Source organism: Varroa jacobsoni, unplaced genomic scaffold, assembly GCF_002532875.2.
Source record: "Varroa jacobsoni isolate VJ856 unplaced genomic scaffold, vjacob_1.0 scaffold_404, whole genome shotgun sequence".
In the NCBI taxonomy this organism is placed as follows: domain Eukaryota; kingdom Metazoa; phylum Arthropoda; class Arachnida; order Mesostigmata; family Varroidae; genus Varroa; species Varroa jacobsoni.
Genome location: NW_019213306.1, coordinates 103,450 through 130,559, shown reverse-complemented (window position 1 = coordinate 130,559; position 27,110 = coordinate 103,450). Strand labels below are relative to the sequence as shown.

Below are 27,110 nucleotides of genomic sequence, written 5' to 3'. Positions count from 1 at the left end.
CAATCATGAAGTTGGCGACCTTACGCCGTGTCTAGTAAGAAAAAACGTCATTACCTTACGAGGCCAGTGTATATTGCCTTACGGGGCGCAGTCGTTTCTGTTTATGTGGAAGTTGTAGCTCCGTAAACTGTCAAGCTCTAAGCTTCGACGCAACGCCTAGATATAGGCAAACTTCTGCAACGCACTCGCGAAATTTTCTCTATCTAACGTGACGAATGTCGAAACCTACGCGCAGAATCTAGTTGAAATTTTACATCCCGAGTTTTACTCTACAAGAGCATTTATTCAAAAATGTATGCGTTACAAAGGCAAAAATATCTTGAAAAACTGGACATGCTTTTGATAGCCGATGAAGAACGTCAACTTCATAAACTCAGCTGTTGCGCCAGTTCTCGGCTCCTACACTTTCATAAATCACTACTTGGAGATGTTTGCGTTTAGACGTACGATACGATGCATAGTTCCCTCTCTCGCCGCAGCGCGAAAAAAGGGTTCTCAATGCAATGCGATATCATTTAACAAGACTTTATAGTGCGGGAATTAACCCAGAGTCTTCCAAACCTATGCAACAAGAATGCCACCGATCCAGGCAGGGTTTGGAATAACTGTTTCCAATTCCCCTTTGAATTTCCATTTTGATTAGATGCCTCCCTAATTAAAATACAGGGCCAAGCAAATCAGTCAAAACCATCCCGTGTGCAGACGACTTAGTGATACGTAGGTCGAACAGGTTCTAAGTACAGCAAGGTCTAGTTCGGCTCCACGTGAGAGTCACAGATTTAGGCTTGACGATAAACCATACTAAGATGGAGGTGACGAGGTTTAGAAAGTAAGACAGAGGTTTACATAGGCAAGAAAAAACCTCGCCAAACTGCTTCTTGCCTGTACAAACCGGTTTTTCAGGTTACCTTCCTCCGCGAACGGTAGAAATGTTCCCACAGTGTTTGCTGTATGGGTGGTCAAGTCGCCTTATCACTTGCGTATCGTAACCGTTCCCAACTTGTTCGGCCTCGAGCTAGCCGCGATCAATTGAGTCTTTTTTCAAAAAAGCAATGGGACTAGACATAGTAAGCCGAAATAGACTCGCATATATTTTTGCTGCTTTGCCACTACCATACGAGCATCTACGTTGTCACTTTCGAGCTCTCAGTAGCGGAAGCCTTCAAGACGAAACTTAAGAACCGGAAGCAAAAATTCGATGAGAATTTTTTTACCCTGGGTGCGATGAGGAACAACGAGTGAAAAGGAACGAACTGGCCAAACACATATTGTCGCAACTCGCTTGGCCGTGCATGGGTTCCACTATAAACTCTGCAGGAAAGCAGGTTTCCACGAACAAATAGACGCTCCATATGCGGGAAAAATAATGCTAGATACATGCTGCCCGTTGCTCCTGCTCTTCCCGTTAGGACACCTGGCAAATTTCTCAAATTCACTTCTTAGAAATATCAAAATTAATTTTATAAATTCAACAACGTTGGTATAACCCATCTGACGTGAAGTGTTTTAAATGGTTATATACGCCCTATTTGATATTGAGCTTTGTATTATTGACCAATATATATGAGGCTCTTAACTAGTGCCAGCAAAAATTAATAAACAAAATCTGATCGATTATTTAATATTATTAACTTGTTAACCTTATTATTGCATTAATTAAAGAGTCTGACCTAAGAACCCATTTAAATTATTTATTGAATTGAGGTGCTACCACAGCTTCTTGTTGTATGTTTCTATCTTCCTCTCTTCAATTATAATCATTAAGCAGTAGCATTTCAGGCTTCAATTCTGAATCGACCGTTGTGCTCTCTGTCCCTTTTTTTTGAATTCGACTTCTTTCCTCGCTAGCGGTCTCGTCTTTTGTCGCGATTCACTTTATTATGTCATTATTATATATTCCCTTTATAACCCGCCACGCTTTGAAAACCGAACTTCAAAATGCAAAAGTACCTTGACCACCCGCGAAAACAAAAAATACATTGAACCTCTCCTTACCGATGTCAGTAAAATTCATTATTTTTGGCCATTATACAATCTGCATCATCATTGGCGTCGCTGCGCGCGTTTCATGCACTCGTTGTTCAATTTCACCGCATGATTATACTTACTAGTAATAATTATCAGTATTTTTTTTTGTTTTTTGTATATTAGTCAGGTTTTTACGCTTTAATCATTTACTAGTTATTTTCTCGTCGTCGGTTTCACTCTATCCCTTTCATGGCTGTTATTGCACTAGTGTATTTAGACGGCAATGCTAATAAAGGTTTCTTTGTTTTAGTATTACGGCTCACATCAAACCGCATTCTACCCCTGAGTATGGTAATATCGTGTTTAACTTATTATATTAGTCACCTAAAGCATGCGCATGAACTCATTTGTTTTTTCGTATTTTTTAGACATATCCAACTTTTTATATAAAAATTACATCTCACTGCACCTTACCATGAAGATAATACTTGATAATTATTTTTAATGATAATTTTGAACAATGTTTAAAACAGCCGAGTTGGATCAGAGTGCCGAACCAGTATGCTGGCCCTTCGTGACAACAATGGCCATGTAGCACTGCAACATTTTTCGAGCTGTGACTGGTCATTAACATAACGCAAATCTGGCAACCAGCAGCGAGTGATATTTTCCAAAGCAGCAAAAGTAAAAATGCTGTTTGCCAACGACAAAAAATGGGTCTCCCGTCGGCATGCTATTTAAATTTGCATAAATGACAGCATTTATTTGCAATGGCTTGGGAATGATCAAAAGTCCATTATTGCTTTCCGGCTTTCGTAACAGGGCAAAATAAAAGAAAAAAAAACATGGTCTTCAGGCACGACCTACAATACGAAATTTGGTGGCCATCATCGTTGCTTGTTTTGCATGGGTATCACACTTCACAACTAATTATCTAGCCCAAAATCTCCACCCCGATCTCCGCTTTACCATTTACCACCAGAAAACATTGTTTATCCTAACATTTTTTATGTACTATCCATGTTGCCGTTTCAGGCTTTTCTTGAGTAAAACCTCTCCGTCCTTTATCATACTCCAAGCCCTGCTGCTTCACACCATTTTTCACATCGTATATTTTGTCATTTTTTTATCGTTCTCTATATTTTCGCTTATATTTATAAATATAATATAGTACCCCTTCCTATGTTAAGCCCATCTCCCATTGTTGTTGTTTTTGTTGTAGTGTGCATATATTAGTTAAAGCGCATTTGGGTGAGGGCACCCCATCACATTCCACGTCCTCTCCACGACAACCTCTTCTAATTTATGCAGATAAATTACTGCTATCGGTGCGTCGGTGTAATAATATCCATAACGACATATATGTGCCATCTTTCCTTAACTGTTTTCATGTTGCTTTTGTTCTTTTTACACTGCTTGGATCACTCGATCGCACAACCTATGCCATCATCATCATCGTCATCATCATCATCATCAGCATCGTCATCATAATCATCGTCATCAGCGCCATTGTTAGTTAGCTAGCTAGCTTATTCATTAGGCTTCTGTTTTTTCTTTGCATCTCAGCTAGCCTTTCCGCTTTGAACATATTTGGCCGACAGCTGTTGACGATGGATCCGATGGGGACTACCTCAAGCGTCTACGACAGCCCTTTACACTTCGTCCTTTATAGAAATAGTTCTGAATAGAGCATGAATACGTATTCTATGCAGTATAGAGCAATCTACGGTCTGTTGTGGCCGTTGGCTGTGTCGAATGTTCATGAGCGGAGTTGACGGAGCCGGCGAGAGGCAGGCGAGTTCGTGGGGCATCCATGCTTCTCGGATGCTTTTCGTCCACTCACGTCGTTCTATATCCTCGTTTTGTCATAGCGGCGGCAGTGTCGCGCGCGGCCTCGACCGTCGACACTCCAAGAGACTGCCGATCCCTGACATCATATCATACGGCCGTCTTGCTAAACAGACGGGGCCAGGGCATTCTCGCTAGAAGTGCCTGCTGTCGGCAACAGAATTATTCATTGCAACTGCTTGACACGTTCTTATGATTTTAATGAAGTGTTCGCATTGGCTGCAATACGAGTCATTGATCTAGCAAAGCACGTAGCTCTGAGCGATCGTCTTTGCTTCACCTTACGTTTCTGTGCCGCATCTAGCCTTACGGGTACTCCTTCAGTAGACAGGCTGACCACCTGGGGCCTTGATCGCATCCTATTGCCGATGGTAGTATCTAATATTACTTCAGTGTCCCCTGCTTGACTTGTGTTAAACGACAAAAATCAAGTTGTTAGGTTATCGCTTGAATTATAATAAATATATCTTATTGTTATCATCATAATCCTTTTTTTATGAAACACCTATAATAATCATCGTCATCATCCTCATTGGCCCCGGTAGCTAGCTCTTAGGGCCAAGCTCGGTAAGGCCTCATAACGGTTGATTTTTGGGCTGGTCGATTTCGCTTTAGAATACGGTAGGTACAGCGGTTGTAATACACAAAACAAAACAATATTTCATATATTTAGAAGAATACTGCTCCCACGGATATCATACCAACCACAGCCGGTGCGTCATTCCAAGTTCTAAAACCTTTGAAAAGTCCCCTACAAAAGAAACGTACAAACGCATATAAAAACAAAAAAATAAATATTTGATAGCATTATTAGCAGACAATCCAGTTTATAAAACGCTTTTTTAGGACATCGAAAAAATCAACTAACCATACAGGTCTGCCCTGCTTCCCAGTCAGTCCGAGCAGGTCGTATCGCGTATTATGAAATTTGTATTCGCCACATCCAATAAGAAATGTAAAGTGTACGCCCAAAGAACAGATTCGTATCGTCGTTGTTTTTGTCATTTGTATTTTTTCTCTGCTGCTCATCAATACGTAGGTATCCGACATGGGCATCGGCCACGTAGACGAGCAGTGTTTGTCATGTGAGGATGTTGTGCTGTTTATATTCAGTTGAATTAGAGAATGACAATTATGGGTGAATCCAAGTTGTCTTGGTGCATGATCTTAGTGCGTATCCTTCTTTGTTATCTCTCGGAGTGTTTACGATCTCTTAGTTTTCCTTGTACGTTTCCATTTGTTGTATGGGTTACATCGGAGTCAATCGTGGAAGTAGCAGCTATTATCATAATCAAAGTGGGTGTAGTGACTTCTCCAACTCAACGGAGTCTCAACAGAAAGCTAAAACGATTGCAGCAGTATTTCTCCATCTAGGTCTTGTCCCGCCTCTTTTGTCTATTTTTGTGCGGTTGCTACAGCTACTGGCGTCAAAAATAGAATACACAGACACACACGGGGACAATGCTTGCAGGTGAAATTGTCCTACCGCTACCGATACTTTCTTTCTTGAAGGTGATAGTCAGTGGTGGTGTTCGTGCTGCATATAGTCGAGGCTGGTTCTTTTTCATTTCTTTTTTCATGGCTGCTGTTGCTCAACAGCTGCCGGTATTTCATGTGTTGACCAGACCCTTGTGCTGCTTGAATTGTGCAGGCTTCTTTGAGTCGGGCAAACTTTACGGTAACGTAAGTTTTCCGACTCTTGCCGGTCACCTGCCGCCGGCCGCTCTCTATACTGGGGCTACTCTACCTAACAACCGGGGCTGTGTAGGTACCCTTCTACGAAACACTATCTCCAGCGCGAATTGTGATACTTGGCTGTCCAGAACCGGGACCGGCACGGATCGGTTTTGCTGTAAACAAACAACACGGTATAATTGAGAAGCAAATAAATAGTAATACTTATCGACCATTGGAAACAGTTTACCTCCAATACAAGCGGGCGGATCGTTAGAAAAACCGATCGTTTCTTGCCCCCGTGTTCAACTTCAAATTTTCATTTCAAAAATTCAAAATTATATCTGCTTGTTATACTTAATGGCTAATAGTAGCACAAATATAATGCGACAAGCGCTCTTTCGCGATCACAATAACGATTTCTTTGCCTCACATGAACCGACTGAAGTTCATTTTGCTGGAACCTTACTGCTTGCTATCAATGGTAAGGGTCTGTATTAGTACATACCAATAAGTGCAACATGGTTTCTACGGGCCATGTTTTTCTGTCGGACAGCTTCTTTGATTCTGTCCACCTCTGTTTGGTATCTTTTACGATCTCGCATGGCAGATTCCTTAGCCTCTTTGAGGGCGGTTTCCAACGCCTTTACCCGTTCCATTGTCGCTCGAAGGCGTTTTTCAAGCTTTGGTAGCTCACAACGAAGATCGGCATTATCTCGTACGAGCTGTAAGACATCGTATTGCCAAGTGTTCCGTTAATATTGACATGGAGTATCAATATTCAGTGGGAAAAATTAATTAGTGATACGACAACGTTGAAATCTCTTGCTAAATGGATTTATTAATATGTTACGGAAGTAACATTGGTATCCAGTAACTTAAATATAAATATGCACATGTTTCATCTGGTAGTCTTCCCACTGCCGCAGTTAAGCATTCAGTGCTTTAGACAGCTAGTTCTTCCGAGTGCAAGATATTCATCACCCTTCATTACTAAGTGTCTTGAAGGCCAACAGAATGCAAACACGCTATCAATTAACTTGTTAGTATAAAACTTATTAAAAGTAGCAATAAACTATCGTCTCTTGCTCCTCGAAGTTCACCGTACGGGGTACAATTCCACAAGCGACCTAAAATCCTTTATCGAAAAAAACGAATATCCATCTTACCAAGCGCGCAAGCAACGCTGATGGCAGTGCACGAACATTTTCGCACTCATCTAAGAAATATGAAAACGTGAGAGCGAGGAGGGAAAGCAATAATGCCAATCCAAACAGGCCTATATTCTATTCTGAAGTGTAGGTCATCCATTTGCTGAGTTTCCCAGTTTCTACTATGAAAGCTGAGTACATAGTATAGGACACTTAAGGTAGACTAAATCGAAGGACACGAACCTGTTTGTGAACCTTGGTTAGCTGATCCAGGTTATTTTCAAGGAAGGCGATTTTTTGTTTCTGAGCGGGTGAACCACCAGCATCTTGTTCACCATCTGAAGCTTCTATTACATTCGACTTCTTCACGCGGCTCTGCAGATCCTGTATTATGTAATAAGAGAGTCAACAAAAACACGTGAATTGATGAAAAACAAATCTATTTAGCGCTACTATCAAATCCTTTGGCAGCCATGGGTTGCAAGTCGAAAACAAACTGATTCATCTCTTTATGACCCAAGGAGAACTGAAAATTTCGAGAGAGACGCATACCAGTCGAGAGCCAGTAGTGGTCGCCAACTGGTATAGCGTGATCCACGTAGACCTTGTTTTATAATTACATATAATACAAAAGAAGGTTGACTGCGATGCCTTCAGTAGATGATTATTGCCTAACTGTCCAGTGATACAGAAGTGTGCTGTAATATTTGTCGTAATATATTAACGTAAGTTGACCTTTTTGCACAGCAAGGTACATCCACGCATAACTACATCGAAACACGGCATCAGTTATGTATATATCTAAGTTTTTCCAAAACAGTCTCCACAATGATAACAGGGATCTGATTATGGAGAACTAGAAATATCCTGCACTCTAAAAAAAATTAATTTTTCTGATTATTTTAAACATGGGGCTTCTAATAAAGCAGACGAACGTAACTGCTCTAACTTAGGGAGGTAAATTGCTCGTCTAATCTAGAAGGCGACATATTCAACTTTCTCACAGAACGACGGTATGATGCGGTGGTTGCTACCTGAAAACCCTCCTAACTTCTATCTTTCAATGTTGAAATAGCAGATGTCAACATGAAAGGTGAATTTTAGCACAGTAGTAGATGGCCGAAAAATGTTCAGCCTATACATTATGATTACACGTTGGCTTCTATGCGTCAATAAAATTTTACTCCTGTTGACCAGTATGGGACATTGTACATGAAGGCCCTATTCCAACCATACGCGAATTTTAGTGCTTGGTAGGAAAAATGACTCAACGCGAATTATTTTGGCTGTGGTCCTTCCGAATTCGTAAGGGCTGCTTAAGCAACATATTATACTTCCGCGAATATTGACATCGGCGGCTACTCGATCGAAATAGAGCCGACCCTTTCTCGTCGGAAGGAGAGGTAGGTTGCATTGCAGAAGCCACTATAACTGGGAAGACCTCAGTTGTAGTTTACCGAAGAACACAACATCAACATTGAAAATGCTTTTCGAATTAGAGCAATTGTTCAGATTTTCGGTTAGTCTAGTTTAATTTTGGTTTCTCCACGAACAGCTACGAAGATCAAAACGCTTACGGGGTATTATTGGAGAAGTACCAAGTATCTCACCAATCAGGTGTCACGTATCGTTTCTTTCCTTCGCTCACACAGCGGTTGTCAAAAGCAAACGAGGTTAGCGCAGAGTCACTTGACCATTCGATATATGTAGCGCTGGTTAGTTTGCTATTATACCTCGTAAAGATTATTACCGCCAAGTTAATTCCGATACATCTAATTTTTCATGGTAAAAACGCTGCATAAATCACTCTTGTTGCTTAAAAAATTAAAGCTTGGTAATGAGTGCAATGTGTTTAAGGGCGTCCAGCGCGCTATTGGGCACGTTCAAGCTTAAATAACTTATATTCATGTTGCTTCAGGTTCCAACTTATATAGCTGTATGAGAAAAATAAGAGGCATTTTGTATTTCTTAATACCGTAAGGTCACTAAACGGCACTTCAGGTGCCTCGGTGAGAGCCACAGTTAAGTAGGTCTGCAGCTACAAGATGAATCCTTGACAGCTATGGCTTCGAAAATCACACATAAGGGCACAATATTAGACCTGAATAAATTTGATGCGGAAAGTATGCTTCTAACATAGCCAACGCTTAGATGTTCAAGCGGGTCGAAGGCCGTACTTTGCTACGATAAGCCCATAAGTAAGTTATTTTTACCTGAACGAAGAGCTTTCTAAGGTTGTGAAGTGTTTGTAGCTCCTTGGAGACGGTCTCCTCGAGACCCTTAAGATCCTGGCGAGCCTGTTCACGGCGCGCATTAAGCGACCTGAAAGAATATCTGACGTTGGCAAGTGTTTGTCAGTTTGCGGGCACATGCAAAACGACCAGGACCACAGAACAACGACGATCATTCAAGCAACTAAAAGTGACTGCTTAGAGGTGCAAACTGACCAGGTAGTAGGAAAATAACTAAGTAAGGCATCATAGGTAATGTGGAAAATATGGAAGTAACGAGTAGATTGAAATACATTTGACAATTAGTAAGGCCAACGAAAACAGCTATCGAATGAAATAAAGGTTGTCAGTTGCATCAAGTAGGCAGTAACTGATTTATGGTAAATCAGATTGCAGTCTGTGCAGCCAGGGATAGAAGCGTGTCAAGGACAAGCACTAACGTCTGTGTACAGGTTTTAGCATAATAATAAAGAACATTTAGTTTAACTGCATTTCAACGAAACTATGCTACCTTACAAGAACGTTTCAGTCGATCTGAGTGCTTTAATTTAAGCTAAAAATCGCTGGTGGCCCATAACGGTGTTGTTGGTAAGAACTGTGAGTAAATGTGTGCATTGTGCATACCACTATCTTATTGCTAGTGTTGTATGAAACCGATAGTTGAGAGTCGATGTCATACCATTGAAGACTCACGCCCATAAATACGGAAATTTAAATTCACGAAATAGGAAACTGCCATGTTGACCCAAATTTTTTCAGTTAATAAATAACGGTATATAAGTCAGCTTAAGTGAGCGGGCTTGAAACATGGTCATGCCGAGTGCACCCACACAGTGGCTAGACATGTACTCGGCAATAAAGAAGTGATACTGAGTAACATTTTGAAGAGTATTTCGAGGTTTGATTTATCTATTATTCTGATCATCGAATAAATATTTAAAACGGCGAAGGTCATTCAACGACTGGCAGCGATCGAACTCGTCGTGACATTATCACAGCATGCGTATTCTTTGGTATAACACGATCCATAGGATGCTAGGGGTTCGCTAATTAGTTCGAACCCCCTTGTTGTAGGAGATGCAGGATGCCGTTGCTCTTGGGACTTACTGTAATTCTTGCAGCTGTTTCGCCTTAGCTTGTTCCTCTTCGAGAAGCTTCTGGTGCTGTTCCTTAAGCGCTTCGTGCTCCAGCTTGAGCTTCTGCAGCTGATCCGAAGTGTTCCCGATCGTAATAAGGTGTTGACTGACCTCATCACGCAAAGCTGCGATCTGCTTTTGGTAGGATTCACGGTGCTTTTCAATCTGTTCTTCGAGAGCAGCCTTGATGTCGTCTGCGCTACCTAAAGATAAATTAAGTATAAGCTAATTACTGCACGGACCTGTACAGAAAGTGTCTAAAAGTTACTATTTTTTAACCTGTCGATTCAATGAAATTATATGCTTAATCCAAATCATAATGTAATACATAAAACAGTCAATATATTTCAAGAGTATTTACAACTCGCTGAAAACAAGGAACAGGCCAAATTTTTAATTTCTTACCCTTTGCCTTTTCTTTGGAGTGCATTTCTTCCGCCGCTTGTAGTTTGGACACTTCATCGTTTAGGCCATCAATCCTTTCTTCCAGCTCTCGCTTTTTGCCTTCTAACTCTTTGACGTGATCTTGCTGGCTCTTAAGCTTCGCCTCATGCTGCTGAATCAGTAGCTTCGCCTCTTGCAGCGCCTTGTCGTTATCCTCCATACGCTTATTCGTATCGCCTTGGCTATCCTCAAGTTCTTTACAACGTTGCGACATGGCCGAAATCTCCGACTTCATTTTAGTGACGTATAACCGAGCCATGGTGAATTCATCCTCGATACCTTTGCCGCTTTCAAGCGTGGGAACTTTAAGTTCTCCGACACGCATCACAAGCCCTATCTCACCAAGATCACGAAGCAAGCCTGCAAGAGCTTCGTCGATCTTCCTCTTCTGGTGATTAGAGAAATCTTTAAGCTGCTGTAGTTCATTCTGGAAAGTGGTCACTTGTTGACTCTTGGCTCCGATTTCGTCATTCAGTTGTTCAAGCTGTTTATTTTTCGAATCAGCTTCTTCGCTCTTCTGGTCGTAGTTGACTGCCAGCTCCTCGAGAGCCTTTAGAACTTCTTCAACTTCCTCGCGCGAACGTAGGAACTGTCCCTGTAGTTCATTCATGTCCTGCTGCACCTGCTCTTTCTCCCGTCGAATGCTGTTCACGCTTTCCTCCTGTTCATTAAGTTGCTCGCGCAATTTTTCGATAAGAACACAATTCTGTGCAATCTCGTCATCTTTCTCATCAAGTTGTCTGTAGAAATCAGCGCGCTCGTCGGTCTGCAGCGGTTGTCCGGCAGCTACGAGTGCTTTTGTCTGCTCAATAATGTTTGTCGTTGAGGCGGCCATCTCAATCGCAACTTGTTCATCCTGTCCGACGCTTTCGCCACTGCGCCACTTCTGTAATTCCGCTTGTGCCAGGGCCAATTGACTGGCGAGTTTCGTTGACGTGTCTTTTTCCCTCATATAACGTCGCTTCCATTCCTCGGCCGTAAGTTCTTCGTTTACAACAACCACGTTCTTGATGGTCTTGGCTCTTCGGCCAAAATCCAATGTGGATCGTGATTCTTCTTCGTTAAAAGAAGCAGGTGAGATACAGATGATGATTGTGGTACGCGAATTACCTCCTAGTGATTGCTGCAGCACTCGGGTGAGTTTAGAGTCTCGGTACGGCACAAACGGCTTGCCGTCAGCAAGAGCAGAAATTACTTGACCTAGGGTCCGCAAGGGAATCAATAACACGATGTAACACATGGTCGTTGGTCCATTTATTAATACAAACATGTGTAATAAAATGTAAGTTACAGCATGCATAAATATATTATTGTTCTTTCGTTCTGAAATGTGTGATGCAAGGAACAAGAGAAACACAAACCGAGCACGTGTAGTGACTTATTGATGTTTTTAGCCTCGTCCAGGGTCGTTCCAGATGCTCCAGTCTTAGATACTTTTTCTGATCCAGCCAAATCGACGAGGTAAAGTCTGCCCGATAGTTTTCGTTCATCTTCAAATTCCTGTTTTATGTTGATCTGGAAGATCGCGTGCGATCGAGAAGAATGCTCGTTCATATTGGTGCCAGCAATGGCACGAATTGATTTACCCTCTTCGATGGTTATTAACAGCTCTTCTGCAGTTGCTACAAACCGTTCCGACGCTCCCTAGAAATATATACATTAAGACGAAAAGAACTGCATTATATTTAGGCGGTATATAAATTAATCGAGGGCTGTATGCTCTTAGACGCCATGTTATTTAGTTTAATTGATTCCCATATGATTAAACATACCAGTGCTGACAATTGTATAAAAAATTCATTTTTAACAAACCACTAATAGAACTGTATAATCTTAACTGGGTCACCGATAACTGTGATTCTGTAGACTAACCTTAACATAAGGCACTTTGTTGCTGTCCTCGTGCACGCTGAGATTGGTTTTTGAGCTATCGAGGAGGTCACGAATTTTATCAAGATGGATTTCGTAATACGAGACTGAGATGGTGATTACGGCGTCTTTATCCATGAGGTAGATGTGGTTAAAAATATCCTGCACAATTCGAGGAATAATGCCCTGCAAGTCCTGGTCTGCTAGAACGCCCTCCATCGTATGAGTCTTGCCAGAAGAGGTCATACCGTAGGCAAAAATTGTTCCATTGAAGCCATTAAGCACATCTAGATAACAAATGCCACAGTAAAAATTATATACATAGAGCACAAGTATGAAATCGATCCATCAAAACGACAACTTGGCAGTATCTCTATTTAATGTAATGCAGCTTCGGAATAATAATAAAAGGGGAAGGTTGGATAGGTAATTGCGTACTAGATAGAACAAGGTACATACTACTACAAACTGCTAAGATAAAATTTTCATCTAATGTAAATCTGAATTCGTAAGTAATAGCATGGACCTTAACGACAGAACATATGAAGAGCACGATTTGTGAGTTGAGTCTAAGGTTCAAAGTTAGAGTGCGCGTGTTTGCTGCTTAGAGGGCCGGCGTCCGAATTTGATCATGGACATTTTACTTGACTGAGAATTAGCGAGACAGCCACGCGCGATTCCAAACGCGCGTGGCTGCCAAAATCAATATCCTAATAATCTGTTCACTTACAATTAACAATTTCTCTCGCAGCGCCATTATACACCTGCTCCTGAGACGCAGACGGTTTGAATATTTTGTCAAACTGGTATGTTCGGCTCTGCAAAAAAGAACAAGTCCTTTTAGTTAAAGGTCACCCACTATAAACTCCATGAGACTATACAATAGAAAAATAAAATTAAAAAAATATAGTTACAGTGTCGTTTTCGGTTGCGACTTCCAAAAGCATAAGAAAACACTCTGATTACCCTTGGGCTTTAAACCGAACCATGCACGAATTTCTCCGAAAAATTGCACCAGTAAATTAGAAATGTCTCTTCATTCAATTCACCTAAAAACGTTTTCAGCTGCGAAGCAAATTCGTCATTCAACATGAAAGACAAACGCCAAACGGTTGCCGTGAACGAATACTATGGTTGAATGCCACTCCAATTATCTGTTACATTTCTTGCAGGCGAATACGCCTGTATGTCGATCGTAACGGTTAGATATATCCCACTTCTTTTTGTGCAAACCATATGGTCTACAGCTTATAGCAAAGGCTATCCACTCATCTAGAATTCAACTTCAAATAAACTGTAAATACATATACTGCACTATATGTAGTTTGTTTTAAAATAAATTGACGTGGTTTTAATTTTGTGTTTTTATAACATAACTTGTTCTCGTTACTTGTTACTTCAGAATATCTCAGCTCATTGTCACTAACTTGCTTCTATCGATACGAAAAACTATACTGCTTTTGTGTTGGGGCACATATGGGTAAGGTACAGCTTACGTTCTATCGTGTCAGTATTATAGCCCCTGCAACAAGCAAAAAAGTATACGGGTGTCTGTCCGTATCTCATACTTTTCGCTGGTTAGTGGACTTCAAAACTGGCAAAGCAACAATATGGTAAGAGTCGCGCTGAAATTCATCTTCAAGAGAACGAAACGTTTGTGTACACATCGATTAATCCACTAGCTTCAAACAGTAATAATAGTGTTTCTTTTATTTATTTATTTTTTGCTTGTTTTATACTGTTACAATCAAATAAAGGTCTCCGGAACACCGTTGGCATCACATCAAGTATATTATTACAACATCAAAGCGTGTATACAAGATAACAGCTTATTAAGCCAAATCATCTTACGGGGCGCAAACTCACAGAACTGGAACCTTGTTTACTAAGACCAGCATGTGCATCCAGTTTGACCACTCTGTTCGTTAGTCAGGAACAACTAGTTCGTATAATTTAGTAGATACTGAGCAAATTAGAACATTTTTATTAATATAGCAAAACTTGACCGGCTATCAAAGGTTATATGTTTATTATAATACGATTTAATCGATATAATCGCTGTGATTTTCACAACATATTTACAGCACAAGATCTCAGTATTCGAGTTGGTTCCGTAGCAGCTGATGTCTGTACAAACTTTCGACAAAGTGGGCCCGAGAGCTCTTGAATTTTCATTTTAAAAATTGAATTTAATAGCAAAGGCAAAGATGACCTATAGTATTTCGTCGTTTGACTTTGTTTTTAGTTTCGGAAGTGAAGTATTTTGTACAAAGGCACAAAATATATCTCAGTGGCGGCCTCGCCACTTTTACCGGTACTTCAAGAAATTGTTCTTTTTAGCTAGGAACAGTTGAAAACGAAACAGCTGCTATTATTTTCTCAAATGTTATGCCCTGACCTGTAGGTAGACATTAACGAACACATTAGTGAATGCTACCTGGTTGACTTCAAATCTCAAAGCAGTGTCCTTCAATGGACTCTGATACGTCAGGATCATATTTGTTAAATATGTGCTCCATCTCCTTCAAGTTCTTTATTGATTAGCGCTATGGACTAGCAAGGAAAATCGCTGATGGGTGCCTTTGAGCCAGACTGTATTTTATCCGCAAATATCATACTGGATGACATAGAGTTAAGGCTCTTACTGTTTTGTAAACTGCGCAAATAAAATAAATAAAATAATTTTTAATTACCTACGGCCAGTATGCTTGTCTCAGCTATGGACTAACAGTATAAGTAGACGGACAAAGCAATCATGTTCCAGTATGTTAGACGTTCACTGTTCGAGCCTATAACCTGCTAAACGAAAGGTCCGGTCCCTTAGAGTATTGCCTTTTTATTTTAGGACAAAAACCCATGATTTGTCTTTGTCCGTCATATGTGTAAACATACAACTAGTTAAATTACGTAATTGAAATTTCTAAAAATTTTGTAAGCACTAAACTTGTAAAAACGCTAAGCATAATATATTATTGTTATAGAAGGCATGGCAATTCGTTCAAAGTCGTATATATTAATTATGCTTCTCCAGTCCAGTGCAACGTACTCAAGACTCAAGCCAAGACAAATTACATCTCTAGTACTAAAATATAACTAATCAAAACGGTGACACTAGAATACTACCTGTAAGTAATGTTTTACTTATAGGTTTGTCTTGTCAAGTTCTTTAGATAGATCCAGATACATGGAACAATTAAGTACTGGTAGCGATTTACGTGTAGCTTTTAGGAAAGATAGTTGAACATAATAAGAGATATAATAGACACTAATGCTGCCTAGAATTTGTCCTTGTGATAAAGAGGCAGCTGTGTCCTGTTGCTAAGCGCCAACGCTTTCAGATCAGAACTTCGTTGACCACTTTGCCCATCGCTACCAGCGCAGGCTGATCAGCGGCAAAAAGCACGACACGACGACGACGACAGTAGCGGCAGTGACCATATGGCAGTCATCTATCGCCAACAGTGGACCGACACAACGGCTGTCTACGCCTCAGTACCGATATCATAGCCTCTGTAACCGTCCGCCGAATGCCTCTTGATTGCATTGGTACATTGGACCCATCGGACCTTTTTCTGAGCATTGGGTCCGGCGGGTGGTTAACGGACAGGGGTACACAATGAAGCGGCGCCTGATGCATGGACGTTATATAGCACTCGATTTTAGTTGTCGAATACACGTACACCCTGGCAAGCCATCGACCACGCCCCAGTGACGGCCGCGGCGATAGCAGTAGTAAGCAAGCCAGAACTCATCCCGGGTAGCTGGTGCTGTAGACAAGAAGCATCCAGTAAGCAATGCTATATTATAGTATGACTATTTACTGGAGCTGTTATTACTACTGCCTAAGTTTCGTCGTTGTTTAGTTTTATCGGATTTAATCGACAAGCAAAGCATATCAGCCGGACCATTCTGTACAGATCGCATAAACGAATCAGGTATCACCTACCATAATAAAAGCATTCGTAAGAATTTAGTAAATAAAGATAGGCTTCTCTGGGGATCAACCTCGTGTCTTTGTGTTGCTTTGTATTTATGACAATTTACTATAACGAAGAAATGAGGCCCTCTCGATTTTCGTCGACAGGCCAGTAAAGGTCGAGCTTATTTGGAGCAACACATTTAGCGAATTGGTTCAGTTGTAGTTTAACATCCAATTTACATATCGACTCCTAACGGTTTCAATCAAGATTTGAGACGATGACTTAATAAATCGGGAGTTGTGAATTGACTAGGCTCCGCCGTATGATTTTTCTTGAACTTCGTACATAGATAGAGACGTAATACTTATGCTGTCTAGGTAATACTTATGCTGTCTAGGTAAGTGCGTAATTATTCCGATGAGGAGAACACAAATGATGCAGCGGTTGTTTCCATTAGCAGATGATCCATGATCGCAATAACAACAACAAGACCCTAAACACATTACAACACTATCAAGCAAATAGGAATAACAATATAATCGACTAGACACTTGGAGGGCAACGGTTGGCGGTGACGGTACCTCAGTCTAGATAAACGGAAATCATCTATACACGTGACTGTTATATTAGGAAGCGTTATGTTGTATATATAATTAATGTATTGTAAAGACTATACAAAGGTGTACACAGATGCGAACCAGTGCTTTCCAATTAAGCTTAGGAACACTTGTCGAAATAGTATAAAATTTTAGAGAAGCTTTCCCCATCTGAAGGGATACTCAGCATTTGCAGTACCGGACGAAAAACTCCGGGGCTTTGTTTAGGTGTAAACCAGGGAAATTTTATAAGAAAATGACACTTTTTATATTTTATTGTGGCGAGCGCGTCGCAGTAACTTACCGCTCAGCCTGCACTCATATACACACATGTTTCGTGCTGTTCATCGAACATCTTTGTCTGAAACAGGTATTTCACGGATAGAATCTATGTAAAAGTCGTACAAAGTTATAAAACGCGATCCAGAGCAGAAAATAAACGAAACATGTATGAGTATTAAGGTAGCACAATTTTCTTCCCATAATCAAAGCATTAGTGGGGTGAATGGTCTAGCAGCTCTTATGGCTTTGGATACGTAAAACGACATGGTCTCGGTTTCTTTGTGGTATCAATACTAAATCCTTGTTAAAAGATTACTTAGTTTTTTTTTTCTATTCTAACATTTTGTGATGCAATATATAATGATCGCCGTTTTAAGTGGTTCAAACCCCATATACAAACGTATGCATATTTTCTTATCAAAAACACAAGAAGTACAATACAAGAACAGAAGCTTAAATATATCATCTTCTACTTATTTCTTAATATAGAACACAATAAAGGTAAACCTCGTTACGTAGAAGGCCCTCGAATAGAATGTATATACGATCACAAATAGGAGCTATACGCCTATGACACCATCTAAGCATTTGGTCAACGTTTTCAGATTTAGTAAATCAGATGAAATGACGAGTTCACGGTTCAGTGTTATGCAGCTGGCTCCAGCAATAACTATTTTTATGGGAATGTCGTCGCACAATGTTTTATGGCCAAATATGATGTCCTTTTGATTAATTATTAATGCGAAATTCTTTGTACCTAGTGTCTTTTAAGCGTAATTATTTTGTATATCGAAGCATTGTTATTGCATCAGCGTCTTCTAGATTAGCATGTAGATTGTTCTACTATCTCAGGCACCAATTATACAAAGTAGTGCACATTTATCTCTTGGCAAGAGATACCTTCACGTACTATGTTCACTATTTGATCAAGTAGAACTATATTTTCAACTGAGAATCAAAAAGTTTTAACATTCATCGAGCTTTGAATGTCAGCTGTCACCGTATATGTACTAATTACCTGTAGCAACGAATATTCGTGAATTGTACGAATTTATGCATTAATCACACGGGTACAAACCATACATATACACCAATAATTTAATGAATCCATCACCTAAACAAGCGATGAACGCAAAGGAAAATCATTTCCTCAAGGCTCTCCTAATCGTAATAAAATTAAAAATATTGACGACCACTTCTGCTGCTGACGATTGGTGATATCCGCCATTGGCTGCATGGCGCTTTGAACTGTTCTAGGTTTTGAAATCTCAGTCCTGTATAAAGTATTCTGAATGCATTCTAATAAGTTCTCTTATTATGCTTCGAGTGGCTTATAATTATTATTGAGTACCGGACAATATGGCATAGGCAAAACAATGATTTGCTAACAATAACTAGTATATCTCAAGAGTTTTGAATACATTGAGAAATGTGTAGACTTTACCAGAATAGAAATTAACTAACATATTTAACGACGTATTTGTAAATCTGCTATCCCAAAAAAAAAGATCGAATTAAACATTTGAAAGCTAATAGCTTCCCACCCATTGCGACACTTAATTTGAGAGTATTTCTATAATTCATTCATTTGTATCATGCTGTATCAGACTTGCCCGAATCAATTCCAGTTGGCCAATTTTAAGACATAATTTAGAGAGCAGCTAAATCACAAAAGTCTGAATACACAGAAGCGCCGTCATCGTCCAAAGCCGTATAATGGACGCGCTAGTTGGGCAACGAAGGGCTACAAGATAGTGCGGTGGGCTGTGAAGGTCTACTTTTGCAGCGACACTAAAATCAACGGTTCATGCCTGGCACGCAAAACAGGGTAAGTCGGCAAGACTGTGATGCTACTGCTACCAGCGGTAAGACGACACGCAAGAGCAACGAGGCGGAACAGATACAGAGCGCGGGCTCTGCGTAGGAGCTCAAAAGGTGCAACGGCAACAGCAGCAGAAAAAGAAGATGAAGGCGACTTGTGGGCGGCTTGGTGAGAGGGACATCAGAACCCGGCGCCAAATGCAAACTAACCCAAGCATGTCTACGGTATTGTTTATCGCCTGCTACCTCAGAAGCACTGGTACCCAGGATTTTCGGCGTTTTGAAAGCACCCCGTGATGACGCTGATCGTAGTGATAGCGCAGTCGCAACCGCTGCTGCGACCACACAAAGAAAGAAATTTGACTGACAACACGCAACCGGTACCATCGTTGAAGCATTGCCATTGTTTTCATCGTTCCAATACTACGATGGTAACGCCGACGACGACTGCCAACGGTGCTAGCTGTCTGGGTGATCATATAACAACAAGATTTAGAAAGAGAGAGGAAGAGAAGAGGAGCCAGAGAAAAAGTTGTTGTCGTTATGCCTACGAGACCAGACGACCAAGAAAAAAGAAGTGCAACTTAAAACGTTACTCGTTCGTATTACTGTAAATGGTTTTCACTTCTTTTGGAATTTGATTGAGATATATTAGACGTACTTTCAAATTACCGATGAACCTATTCAACACATGCACGCTCGAGCTGAGCTATGCTAGGTACGTATGTTCGACTTGTCGCCTAGTAGGAAGCCCATCAACTCACTAATAAACGTCCTTTATTAACATGAAACGAGCTAGCTCGAACAATGCGAATGTCACTCGCCTTCAGTGTTTACAGGTGGCTACAGCTTACGAACTGTCATTGTCATATCAATTGCCGAACGTACATGACAAATACTAGCATGCTGTCTTTTTTGGCAAAGGCTGGGTTGAAGAAAAATGCGCTCAAACTCCTTAGTAAACGATGTGCGCGACAAGCACACGCCCATAGATGTTGTCGACATTAATACAGGTTGATAAGATCAGATAATAGATCAATAATAACGATAATAGTAACAGTGTGAGAGTTCTTTCCGTGAGTCAATCGAAAGTGAACTTTCCCTCCCTTTTCCACTCTCGAGAGTATCAGCGGCTTGTTGTATTGCTACATTCTTGTAATACCATAGGATAATAATATCACGGAACCAAAATGACATGTCTCTTCCTAATGCTTCGTTCATCGAAAGCGAAAAACGAAAGCAATGGTATATTAGCTGCCTTCATTAATGCAATAAAAAGTTTTTTTTTTTTTTTTTTAATATCTCCCATTCGTTATGATCAGTACGTGCTTTAATATAATTACGAGCCTCATTCGACCTCATTTCTTCGGCTACTCCTATTCATAACTCTTTACTCCTAAAAAAGGAAATACCAGTAAATCTGATGAAATTAAGCGTAGCTCAGAACATGAAAGTAGAGATGATGCGAAGTAGCTCCGCGTTTTCTTGAGAAGTGATTCGACAATATATTTACTTCGTTGATACGTTTGTACGAACATGTTTAAATATGTAAATATTTCGATTAGTAAATGTTCAATGTCGATTTTATTTGCAAGATATATATTTTACAAGTAAATGATAAGCAAAAGTGCTCTTGGAGAATCATGCTAACGTATGAATGATAGTAAAAACTTAACTGGGAGAACCTTTACTTTCTGAAGAGCTTCTAGTGCTCCATACTGAATCAGCATTACGGCTGCAGCAGCACGACGGAATAAAGTTGCTTGGACATGAGGAAAGAAAACGACAACTCAGGTAACAACTGCGCGAGCGCTTCACCAGATTCGTCACTCCCAGCAACAGTTTATGAAGAAAGAGGCCACCCAGCAGCGACTAGCCTCTCCATTTTGCTAAAACCACCCAAAAGTGGTTTACTTGTAAAACGCCCCAGAACGATGATATCTTCAAGCGCCTATCATGACGTCCATATACGTACGGACGTGAACCCTTTGATGCAGACAATTTGCCTCCGGCTACTTCGACCATCGTGAGATCATCATGTCAACTAGTTTTTCTTTTTTGTTTCGAACCTTTTATCCCGTACTACCGATAACTACTGCTTCAGGTTGGTGCTCCACTGTCAACCATCTAATCCACCCTATTCTACAGTTTATTATGACTACTATGACGGTGAAGGGTAACACCAGACGTATTTTGACCACTTGTGTCACTATCAAATAGAGAATAACAATAATATGAACTACTGTCTCCACATATATATGCATGTTATCCTAATGAAAAGTAGGATAAGTGACGCAAATCAAACAGCCTCACTCAGTAGGCTAAACTTAAAACATTTCTCAACTCCGGCAGTTCGGTGAGGAATCCAGCGTCATGAAGTGATACAACCTAAGCAGGGCATAGGTTGTAGTAGTGCATGATTTTCGTTGTTATTTTCTGATGATATACCTACACGGCAGACAAAGGACTTGCCCTGATGGACTGCAGTTTAGAAAGGATCATTCAATTTAGCTAGCTACTTACTTACTTTATTTACTTAAGTTACTAGTTTGGTCATGCGGATTTGTAACGTTCAAGTCGGAACGTTTTACAAATCTAAGGTAAATTCAAATACGAGTAATGATTTTAGAGTCTTATATAACTTTGCGAATCCGCTAGGCTCTTCTTCTCAGTATTCTATCAATACTCTATTTTGCCACTCGTGTTTAGACATATGCGAACGTGTATTTGTTGTAGATCGAATGCAACCCTTCGATTTCACCTTCTGTCACCGGTGTCGTAGGGATGTACGGTGTGCATATTTTTTAATTGATGAGTCAGTCAATCATGAGTGGCCCCTATCTGGCAATCCTCTTTAATAGGAACAGCTATTCTCTTTCATTTTTGCGCAGGTAGCTAGTGAGAATGGGTTCTACTAATTCTACTAATATATTTGCAGTATATAGAACGAAGCTGACCTATAACTAGAAACTTCCGAACCTAGACCACAAAGTGTCTTTAAGAGTAGCTGGCAAATTGTTTACCCACTAATCTATGACGGCGATAAACTTTTAGCTCGGGCACCGAAAGCTGGATGCTTTGAAATTATAAGTCAACTTATATACAATGCAATTGTTTATGTTAGGCAGTGTCATGCTAGAAGTTATATTAGGAGCAGATTTAAATGCAAATTTGACATAAGGTTTTTCAACATGCCAAAAGTCCACGAATCGGTGGCACATTTGCGCGTTTTAAGAGTTACTGCCCTGGAGTTTACGACCATGACGCAAATAGTTCAAGCGTCATGTTTTAAGCTCCTGCGACACTGCCCACTTCAAAACGGAGTCGCTTGTTTCTCTTTTGCTTTAACAACGAATTATATGCTATATATATAGACTCCCTGACGAACACACACACACACATTTACCGATTTGGTCAAATAAAACCACAGCTTAGGTAACAGAGGGCCAAGGATTTTTTAAAATATTTCTTTAAAAGCAGATTTCCATAGATTTCCTTCGAAATCCTCTTGTCTATATATATATATATATATAACCGAGAGGATGCTGCACCTAAAGTTGACCTGATATATCAGATGAAAAATGCTGGATTCAATAACATGAAGATCTTCTTAACATTACCGAGCAGTATGTTCTAGAGAATAGTTTATTTTTCGTTCCCGACAGTATGCATTAATATAGAGCATAAAACGACGCTTTAGAAATAATAGCAAGGATTTTCGAGGTACCGCTAATACCTTTTATCCAGTTTCAGGTACCCCTTCAGTAGCAGTTTGCCCTGTCTTAAAATACGTGGTTTCTCGTCTGATCTACACCAGTTTATTTTACTGATAAAGACCTTAACTATTGTATCAGTGACTCAGCGAAGTGACCCATAGACACCCTCGATAAGATGAGCCCGCATGCTTTACTCATAAAGCATAAACCTTAGTAATATTGTTTGTAAAACTAATTTTACTTTATAGCAACAATAACGTAATATAATAATGAACGTGTAATACGTGTTTTGTTTTTCTGCAATAATTGTTATTTATATAATAAATAGTCACATCATTTTGTGACAGTTCCTGTTTTATAAATAGCCAAAGGGTACTGGTGATGAATGATTTATGATGATATGTCCCGATTATCGTCTCGAAATTCCCGTGTCGTCTCCTTTTGTTATTTGTTGTTGGTTGTTAGCTGTAAACATGACTGGCTTTATCGTGTTCTTTGTCCACTTTTACATTCGTCTTGGCTTGTTTTCTGGCTTATATAGGTAGTCTAGTGTTGATGCTGAGGAACCGCGTTTAAGAGATGAATACTGAAAAATCTCTGTCCGTGAGTGCGACATTCGTATAGAAATTTACCATTGCAATACGCATTGTGTTTTATTAGCATAAAGCTCACGAAAAATGCAGGCGTTAGTCAATGAACTGAGGCTGTATATGTGGCTGTAACTGCTAGAGTAAAAAAGATTATAGCAGCGATGCGGTATACGATTTGTTTCGACCGCAACCACAGCAATTTGTCAACATGTACGGCAGGAACAACGGCACCAACGATTTAACCACAGCATAAAACGCAGTTATCTCAGCGGTCCCACAGGGATACGATGCAACTAACTACGACGCCCACAACGATAACTGGACATACACGTAGTATACAGCGTATACCGGGTGTCCTAGCATAGCAATGAAAACTCACGATATGGGCCCATCCGATTACTTATGAAAGCCTCATAAAACTATCCCGTCACGAGGTAAATCTATTTCAGAACCCCTTATTTAGCTGTTCATGGCCTATGTAAGTAGTAACAGTACCTTTCTCGCACTAACAACCACGCCGTACAGATACTAAATTTATAAATTGGTATATTCGAATCGTTAAGCCGTAGCCGGTTTACACGTCGACCGGATTTTTTCATTCTGAAGCTCGTTCCAAGTGTATTCGTGCCCGACATTATTCTAGAGCAATAGCTTTCTTCCATGTAAATCAGAGGGTCATTGTAATCACAAATAACATTATCATCAACACGGCTGAAACCTAGCAGCTTGTATATTTTGACATCTCACCAAGTCTGGTCAACCATAAGCCACTCTACTGGAAGTGAAGCACACTCAAAGTATAGAGGATGTTCGTCGCTTTTCATTTTTATTGGTGATTTCGATGTTTGTATCTGTCGACGTGTTGTTGAAGTTTCCCGCTTATGACTACTATTGGTTTTGATGCGAAGCTATCGCCATTAAGGGGATCAGTAAGTGCCCAGCATGAACAGTTCTTAGGATTGCAGTCGTTCGAATAACTATTCAGATCATATCATTCAGTTAACTACCTAAGGAGTCGTTGAGAAAACTTTTGCCGGGGTCGTCACTTAGGCCGTCATTCCTGTACCGGTTCTCCCCTGCCAGATTTGTCTTCATGCGTAATTTTCTCTACTTGAAACCTGTAAACAAAAGGTTCGGTTTCGTTTGGCACGGAAGCGCTCGCCATTCGTGTTACGTTTCTAACCGGCGGGTCAAATACTCACATTGAGGCTAATCTGACCTTCATTATCGTCATGGAATTTAACGACGAATTTCGACTCTTTGCTTTTTTCGATGTCGTTGAGCGGCCGCACTCTGCACACGACGCGGATATTGCAGTCCTCTCCGGGATTGGAGCCCGGCAGGGCCCCCAGCGCCGATACATTCATCGTCTAGATAGTTCTTTCTACACGACGCGGTGGAGGCGACGGCTAAAGGCAGACCAAGTGGACGACCGCACTTCCTCGAACTCCGTTCGAAGTCAACGCTAAAGAATCGATCGGCTTAGCTCCTGTCGACCCAACTATCGACCGCTAGTGATTATTGCGCCGGTTGTCGTCAACACCCAGGGCTGCCCGAACACTTCGGCCGCCGCCGTACTACTACCACTAGCACGAGATGAGCAACACTGTGCTGACTGACGGGAACCTGCATGCAGCACGCCGCTCCTATTTGCACCTACTGCTTTTAAGTCAGTTCGGCCGACCTGATTATTACACGAACAGAGATACAGACATCGAGTAGCTCAGCAGAAGCCTCGAACAAACCAAACACTACTTTGACTTCTAGTACTGGTAGAACTATTGCTTCTTCTATTTCGCGGTTCTACTGCTATTGGTACTGCGACAAAAAGCGTACACACTGCATCACCCTCACTGCACGACGCTGACGTTGGCTTCCTCTATGACGGTCGATGCTATAGAGCACGCAGCACAATAAATAGATTCATATACAACTGCTGTCTCGCCAGCAGCAGCAGCAGCAGCAGCAGCAGCAACGGTAGTCGAGCAAGCACGACTGCTGCTGCTGACGACGGCAATTGCAACCACGACTCGAGCCACCGACCTCAAAATCCTGTTGCCGCCACCACAGGCCCGCGTACAACAACGACGAAACACCCACAGCCGTGTACAGCTCCTACTGATACTATGCCACCAGTCCAGTCAAAGCATCGTCACTCGCTCACCAGCTTACTTTTGGAGTTGTTGCAGCGGAAAGACCTCTACTAGTAACGCTGGATCGCCGCTAGCTGACTGCTGCTGCGATCGGTCAGTTGGTGTGTGATGCTGTCTTGCGCCGCGTCGAAATATGCCAAGTGTATATGCCCACACTGTCTGCCTGTGATAATGATTCCCTGATGAAAACCGTTGGTCCCTTGCTCCTGCAGATGTTCCCGTCGCTAGTACTCGGGTGGGGTTGTTTTCGTCGGATTGCCCGACCGCCGATGCGACTGCTTTCGTTCTAGCAGCCGATCGTCTTATTAGAGAACAGCATAACAGCATGGCGGCGGCAGCGACTGTTGGCCCGCTGAACGGATGGACGCATATGTCGTCCCCACTGTGATAATAACCAGCGCTTCATATTTTCCGGAACACAGCAAAAGACAGCGTTTAACGGCGGGTCTTTTCGAAATGTGCAGCCATTTCGGTAAACCAATGCATAGAAGATTTCCCCGTATTTCTGAGAGTGTGAAGGGCATATCTTCATGACCCCACAGAACGCTATACTATCATCTTACTTGCATTATACACACCTGTCTATGTTTCGAGTTATGTTTGGTACCGCAATTCGGCGTTCTATTAGATGGCTGACCCCCCACCACGAAGCGACGTGTACTTATGCCCGGATTCGAACCCAGATCGCATCGTGTTTCTAAGATTAACAGGCAAATACGTTATCCACTAGATTATCACACGCTGTACGTCAATCGAGCTTCGACATTTTCAGTAGAAACTGAGCGTCAGTTCAAAAACTGGAAGGCATCTGGGCATTCAACCTAAGGCCTAAATGTTAGGGAGTTCAGTCATCTACCAGGCCGAGAAGCCCTTAAATATCTGTAGTACTTCTCGGCTTAACTTATCTATTTACCATTGGCGCAGAGATTGACGCATATTAATTATTATTAAATGAGCATTTAACTAAGAAATTTACTATTAATTTAAAAAATACAATGGTAAACAATGAATATAGTAGTAAATATAGTGACGAGCGCAATAGGACTCGTAGATCCTAACAGTGATAATAGTACTAAATCACGAATACTCGACAAGGTATTACTTTTACCGGACCAGTAATGAATACTATAGTAGATAAGGATAATTAGACTGCGACTCCAAGCGATTAAAAGAGGTATAGAGAATATGAAGTATGGTCACGGGTATTCAGCAAAAAAGTTTATGCGGAAATTTTTTTAACAGAATATAGAATGAGTAGGGTGTAACACATTGACAATTATAAATCGAAAATAAAAATACAGTGGCGTCATTTTTAACGGTTTTTTTTTCTAGCTAAGATTGGTTCTCAATCGAACAATTTCTATGTTATGTTTCCGCGAGATTTTTTGTCTTGGGTATAACGCAAAAACGTTAATATTTAAAAAAATGGTAAATTTACTGTTGTCCCAACCTAACATATACCGCTATAAGCTGAATATATAATTAAGTCACTTCTAAATTTTATACGTCGTAGAATTTGATTAAAGAAAGCCCCACTTCCAAACTACTTCGTGCGGTCTTCATTTATGCGAAAGTAGTCTCCCACTGCTTTTTAATGATAACAGCAGTATCGCTAGAGAAGCATTTTTAAATCGCTATCGAAGGAAATGCACGAGACATATGATACATGACAACTGCTCAACACATCACGTAGGAACATTTGAGCCATTAC

General features: G+C 40.8%; 1 protein-coding gene across 3 annotated transcripts; it reads right to left on the bottom strand.

Annotated features, from left to right (window-relative positions):
* Window positions 1-1,671: 1,671 nt before the first annotated feature.
* On the bottom strand, window positions 1,672-26,721 carry Khc (kinesin heavy chain). 3 transcript variants are annotated; one of them, XM_022832692.2, is made up of 11 exons: window positions 24,449-26,721; window positions 13,052-13,139; window positions 12,325-12,608; window positions 11,814-12,096; window positions 10,414-11,652; window positions 9,980-10,211; window positions 8,855-8,975; window positions 6,885-7,025; window positions 5,999-6,215; window positions 5,564-5,666; window positions 1,672-4,567 (listed from the first exon to the last, which is right to left on the bottom strand). In XM_022832692.2, exons 1-10 carry the CDS (start codon window positions 24,611-24,613, stop codon window positions 5,593-5,595), a joined length of 2,844 nt encoding a protein of 947 aa, XP_022688427.1. In that variant the 5' UTR covers window positions 24,614-26,721; the 3' UTR covers window positions 1,672-4,567; window positions 5,564-5,592. The 3 variants fall into 3 exon arrangements, with proteins under 3 accessions (XP_022688427.1, XP_022688426.1, XP_022688428.1); XM_022832691.2 differs by having other exon boundaries at window positions 1,672-5,666; XM_022832693.2 differs by having other exon boundaries at window positions 1,672-5,666; window positions 8,855-8,963; window positions 24,449-26,720.
* Between the last annotated feature and the right edge of the window lie 389 nt (window positions 26,722-27,110).

What these genes read in the sequence shown, in the direction of transcription:
- Khc (XM_022832691.2), bottom strand. Translation starts at nt 24,613, where the DNA reads ATGAATGTATCGGCGCTGGGGGCCCTGCCGGGCTCCAATCCCGGAGAG. An exon ending in TGCGAGAGAAATTGTTAATT is followed by an intron (nt 12,609 to 13,051) that starts GTAAGTGAACAG and finishes TTTGTTATCTAG; the next exon opens with ATGTGCTTAATGGCTTCAAT. An exon ending in ACAAAGTGCCTTATGTTAAG is followed by an intron (nt 12,097 to 12,324) that starts GTTAGTCTACAG and finishes ATATATTTCTAG; the next exon opens with GGAGCGTCGGAACGGTTTGT.